General features: G+C 42.0%; 1 protein-coding gene across 3 annotated transcripts in view; it reads right to left on the bottom strand.

Moving 5' to 3' along the window:
- LOC106561606 (cytoskeleton-associated protein 5-A) overlaps positions 1 to 5,345 on the bottom strand; it is a 43,335-nt gene extending 37,990 nt beyond the window's left edge. For 2 of the 3 annotated variants that reach the window (XM_045688456.1, XM_014125724.2), the window contains exons 1-10: positions 5,191 to 5,345; positions 3,699 to 3,795; positions 2,976 to 3,169; positions 2,122 to 2,328; positions 1,807 to 1,978; positions 1,451 to 1,583; positions 904 to 1,004; positions 643 to 756; positions 415 to 519; positions 216 to 305 (exon numbers count right to left, since the gene is read on the bottom strand). In XM_045688456.1, coding sequence (XP_045544412.1) covers positions 216 to 305; positions 415 to 519; positions 643 to 756; positions 904 to 1,004; positions 1,451 to 1,583; positions 1,807 to 1,978; positions 2,122 to 2,328; positions 2,976 to 3,169; positions 3,699 to 3,755 — 1,173 coding nt within the window. In that variant the 5' untranslated portion in view covers positions 3,756 to 3,795; positions 5,191 to 5,345. Of the gene's footprint in view, positions 1 to 215; positions 306 to 414; positions 520 to 642; positions 757 to 903; positions 1,005 to 1,450; positions 1,584 to 1,806; positions 1,979 to 2,121; positions 2,329 to 2,975; positions 3,170 to 3,698; positions 3,796 to 5,044 lie in introns of all 3 variants that reach the window. The other variant, XM_014125723.2, reaches the window with a different exon arrangement.
- Between the last annotated feature and the right edge of the window lie 655 nt (positions 5,346 to 6,000).

The raw sequence follows: 6,000 nt of genomic DNA on the forward strand, positions 1-6,000 counted from the left end.
CGTTAGGGAAGGGTTTGGCTTTAGAGACTCATGTGGCGGGCCGGGAGCATGCAATGACACGTCGCCAGTTGTAGGGTGTTTCCTCCGACACTTTGGAGCGGCTGGCTTCCGGGTTAATCAAGAAATTGCAGAACTATTAACAACCCAAATATCACTGTGACAGTAATCCAAATGCAATCTATATGCATCTACACTGGATGAAACAGTATACTCACAGTAAGGAAGACTGCATCAATAGCCTCTTGCAAGGCCTGGACCACTTGAGGTTTCTTCTCTTTAAACTTTTCTAAAATCGTTGGCACCACCTTGAAAACATTGCGCATAATATATAAGTACTTCTCTTTTTTCGTCAGAAATCAAGATGTATAAAGAGATGTTCCCTCTGCTGTGAGGATAGCTACCTAGTTAACTTACATGTCCTGCATATGTTCCAAACTTCTTCCGGAGCCCAGCAGCTAGTCCAGCCAAACATTTGGCTGCCAAGGTCACCAACATAACATTTGCATCTTTCCCAATAACCTGGAAAACAAGACAGAGTTGTTCAGTAGATTTTTCATTGTCGACTGACCTAATTCCTTGAGACGCATTCCATTTCCCAGGATCCCTGGCATCTCCATTAAGCAGATATGCATGTTACTGTACCTTTTTTAGTGCTCTGACTAAGTCCCCATAGTCACCGTTCTCCAATTTAGGGTTTTTAGCCAAGGTCTCCAATGCTTCCAAGGCCTCTTTCCTCTCCTGCCATTTTTTGGCCTCCTATGGTCAAATAAAAATCAGATAGTTGTTACAGGAAACAAATTTGCAGTGAAACTCATCATATAAAATAATTTAGACACATTCAGCATTACATCATATCCAAAGATCCAATAGGGCCTTTCCTAAAACACAGGGGCCCAAACTTACAATTTTGTCATAGAAGTCTTTAGGTAGTTTGGAGAGGATCTCCACTGGTTCCAGCAGCTCATAAGGATCAACCTGAGGTGCAGGTTCGTCATCATTATCTCCTGAAAGAGTTTACAGACTGAGACCATCTGATATTGTAGTCCTAGACCCATCTCATCAGTAAGAGTATAGAAGAAGAAAAAAGACAAGAGGGGATATATTGGAGACGGTTTGATGTCGACGCTTCAGCACAAAGGCCTTTCTCAAGACCAGTTTCCATCATACGTCAATCTTCTTGTCTGTCAACAACACCTGGGCATTTAAAGTTCACTTTCACAAAGATATAAAGCATTGCACAAATTCATTCTCAAACGCCATTGATGAAGATCAATTGTTCCACAAATGGAATTAAGCTGCAAGGGGTAAAAAGCAGCCTAGTCACAGATCTATTTGTGCCATCTAGCCAACATTTCCATAAGGAGTGGGCAAGATAGCACAAACACACCGGCACCCAGGCTAGGAAAAAGGCTTAAATGTGAACATCAAAACTATTTATGATAAAGCCTACCGTCTGCCTCGTCTCCTCCAGCCGCCTGCTGCTGTTCAAACTTGGCCTTGAGGGCCTGCTGGGAGCGGAGGAAGCGACTCTGTTTAGGGGCCGTTGTTGGCAGCTTCACCCACTCCTCTTCCAGCTCTTTCAACTGTGGAAGAAAGAGGAAGAAACCCAACTGTTAGACATCCCATTCATCGGTTGTTCCGGCATTTAGGGAGACCCATATTGCACATGAGCATAGAGAAACTCTGGCTGCATCTCAATTTGTCTTGCCACAATTCCATGCTATAATCCTATTATTGGAGACAGTCCAACGTCCCTCCCCTCAGAAGAGAGGATGTGAAAGAAAGTGTTCAGAAGTGTCATCTCACCTGAACAGAGTTGATGCCCTGGAGAGGAGGTCGCAGGGCATCCCGGATCCATTTATAGATCTCTACTGAGAGTAGTTTGGCCTCATCTCGGACTGCCTTTTCTCTCGACTCAAACTGTTTGGGCAAAACTTTCACCACTGGCTTCAGGGTAATAATCTTGGAGCCAAATTCACTGGAAATTAAAGAATAAAAATCATGTTACATTTCAGAATTTAGGGCTATGTATGTAATGAAAATAGCGATGAAAAAAAAAAAAAAAAGTGAATTAATTGGTTGGAGAAATCTCTAGGAAATCTAAGAAATTGAACAGCTCACCTAAGTGCCTTCCTTAAAGTTTCAATACAGGTGACAACAATCTTAGGGTTTTTGTTATCGAGGCCTTTGATGAGCTCGTCCTGAACCACCTCAGCCCTCTCGATCTCTATGTACATGAGGCAGATGTCAGAGCCCAGCTCTTTGGCCCTGGCTTTAGGCTGGTTAAACACTTTACTGACCACTCCAGACACCACCTCTCCTGATGTTCTGGAACACAAGTACAATACAGAGAAGAATACTTAGCCAACCATTCAAATACAAGCTGTTGAAATTCTGTAAAATGTGGGATACATACTGTAGAGTGTACATCATATAACAAGGGTTTGTGGAAACAATACTTGACATTGGATACCATTGTAGAATGCAATATAATACCATGTTGTTCATAACCTGAAGCTGTCCAGGAGGTGTATGAGGTCATCTGGAAATACCACCTTTTAGCTAAACTCAGTATCTACCAGTCATTCAATAGTGTAATCCTTGCCCAATAGGCTGCACACAATAGATGGATATGATGTCAGACTGACTCACGCCATAAATAAATATCAGACAGGCATCACATTTCTCCTGACTGTGTTGCAGCATACTGGAGCTTTCCACAACAAGCCAATATTCACACAGAGAGCAGTACTTATAACACAAACAGAAAGCTTTCACTGGGAGACTGTTGTTATATTCACCCATAGAATTACGATGAGTCACGTATTATAATTCTATGAAATCACCTACCCTGTAGACCCAGGCTATAAGTTAGGCCTCTTCATTAGTCTCTATACAGTGTTTACATCAGGACATATTCAAGTAGCCTGAAGACTGAGAACAAGTCAGATGACAGATGTAGGTTTAATACTTACTTGCCAGACAAATGAGCTTTCTCAACGTAAGCAAGTGCTGCCTCGAGGCCCTTGAGCTGGGCCACAGCATTTGAGTCTGTCACAAACTTCTTAAGCAGGCCCAGGTATTTGCCCCATTCTGGGCTCTTCTCATCCTCTATACGCTGGAAGAGCTTCAGGGCTTCTTCATAGCCATTTAGTCTGGCTTTCCATACCTTGGTTGGGATGAAGCAGGAGAATAGTGAGCATTGTGAGGAGAGGGAGTCAAGGTCATTTTGAGTTTATAATTAAGTGATAGGGTGATGTGATCCAGATTCTAGTTGGAATGCCAGAGTAGAGAAACTAATTTAAAATGGGCCTTCTTTGGATGTTATATTGGGCTGTTGCTTGGCCTAGCATATAATCCATTGTGATTGAAGCAGCCAGTAAGGGGTTTCGATCATTTGAGAGAAACTGAAGAGCGGGATTAGTTATACTATTGTATTAGTTATACTTTTGTAAGAAGCCAATAAGCCTTCTCCAGTCTAGCTCTATGCTGCTGGAAATCCAGTTTAAATGAGATGTTTTTGTGGGGAAAACCATGTTCAATAAAAGCTGCTCTATAAATGATCTTACAATGAAAATACTAGGTGTGCTATTGGATAACATTTTATGAAACAAAACCACCGCTGCTGAAACCCATCCAGCAAGGATTCAACACAGAGGAAAGTCAGGTTTGTTTTAGTGTGTTTAAGGGGTAATCACCTTGTGTTCACACTTCTGGTCGATGGGCAACTTCATCCACTCACTGTCGTCACCCATGATGACCTCTGTGTGTTTGCCTTAGGCCTTACAAATTCAACTGTAATGGAAATATGAAAACAAAGTGAGTCACCATTTTTTATGTGACATCTATTTTAAGTTGGAATGAGTGCTGGTATGTCAATAGTGCAGTCATTTCCATAGTTATCATACCAACGTGAAATTAGAAAACATCATGCAATTTATTTATGAAAGCATCAGTATGATACTCTGGCCCACACCAATAGCACTTGTGTGCAAAGTGCAGACATAATTCAGTAGAACCATTAGCTTTTCTAATGCAATGTCTAAGTAGAGATCTAAAAGACAAAACGTGGCCATTACAATACCCCGCTAGTTGTGGTTAAAATGGCTGTGCTACAGCTCTATTTGAAAGGACAAACCATGCGATTCTCCCCTAATGCATTCGCAGGAGAGAGGCTGCCTTTTCAGATTTCATATTGATCCATGCAGTTTGGGGTAAACAGCTTTGACACATGAAGTGCATATTTCGTCAACAATATGTTAGTCATCTATCCATCTGTCTAGTTATCTAGCTAACGTTAGCTAGCCAAATTAGTTACTTGCAAACATAACCTATATGGTTTTATTAGCTGAGTGATATGTAAAGATTTGCCAAATAACATGGCAACAGAGTCTGGCAAAAAGCTATGATATGGCAGACTGGCTGGGGCGAGTTCAATATTTTGGCTGGGTAAGGTTAGATGGCTTAACTACACTAACTAACTAGCTAAGTTAGCTACATGAATTAACTGCGAGTCTGCGACACTAGCAAACATCGATTTAACTAGTTAGCTAAGTAATGCCAAACATAGTGTGTTCAATGATAATACAATAAAACACATGTATGGCATGATGGAAAAAGGCTTGGAAAAGGCTCCATCTTCAAACAATCTCAATAGGTTAACTAGCTAACGTTAGGCTAATGATAAACATTATTGACAGAACCTCGCCCGCAAATCAAATAACGATATATATATATATATACGCATACTTTAGAATCAAGGAGCACAGTTAAGCATCAATGCACAGCTAGTTAGCTAACTAACGATGCTAAGCTAAGACTGTTCTTGCAAACGTCAGCTGACAACATCAACTGAAGCTAGCTAATAATGGTTAGCAACAGTAGCTAGCAACTTAGCTAGATGCGCCTGTCAACACGCCCAAAACTCAACCATCCATTTTAACTTTTTACAAGGATACTTTATCACCAACCAGTATAACGTGGAGTAAAATATAAAGCATGATGACATTGTATTAAGCTGACATATGCACACAATAAGACTCACTATTGTCTGCCACAAAGCTAATCCATCCGCGAACCACAGGGCCCAGAAATCGCAGAACAATAATGTCGAAGTCCGCGTGAAAGCGCGGGCTCGCCTTTCAGTAGGAAGCTAACACGCAAACCAATGAATAAAGGCCTTTTGGTTACCTGGGGGTCTTTCTGGTAGGCAAATGAACGTTAGCTAGCTAACGTTATATAGATAGAGACGATATTTGATCATTACTCTCTGCGAGCTTTGAAACGCCTCCAAGGGCGGAGAGTCTGAGGGAGCACCACAGAGAGGGGCACCGCCTCAAGCAGTCATCCTACGTCATTGCCAGTAAAAAAATGTTTAGACCTCAACCAACCTGTGCTTACATGGCAACATTCAATCACAAGTATTCTGATGCCAATTCCTGCTCATAGAGCAAATGGTATATCTGCATATAGCACAAGGCATATGTATTGAACATAATGTGAGCCCTGAAACTGTAAAGGTACAGACAGCATGGTCATGGTCTCTTCTATTCATCCCCAGTGCCTGAGGGTTAATGAATCAGTCCTCAAACTAATACCACTGTCTTTCCTGAGGTGAGTTTGGTGCTCTCTCTATTGTCTTCAGTCCACCCCTGTCCCTTCCTTTCTCTGCTCTAAAACACTCGTTTTAAGATTAAGGGTAAACTGTGCAACTTTCATAAGGTCTGGATGCCTTATATGGAACACTGTACGACAAAAGGAGTCTGTATTGAAAACATGCCCACGTCAGGGAAGATACCTATTTAGGCAATCCCTAGCTGCTGGGTTGCTCAGTCCTGTCCCTGGGGCTGTACTGTTGTCACTCTGGCCTCGACCTAACACATCTGAAACCAATAATAAATGTTTCACTAAGATCCTAAAGCTGAGTGGGGTGTGTTGGGTTGAGGCGCTGCAGGGCAGTGGACCCCTAGGGGCAGGACAGGGTGACCCAGCTATATTGTG

Source organism: Salmo salar, chromosome ssa10 (genome assembly GCF_905237065.1).
Source record: "Salmo salar chromosome ssa10, Ssal_v3.1, whole genome shotgun sequence".
Taxonomy (NCBI): Eukaryota; Metazoa; Chordata; class Actinopteri; order Salmoniformes; family Salmonidae; genus Salmo; species Salmo salar.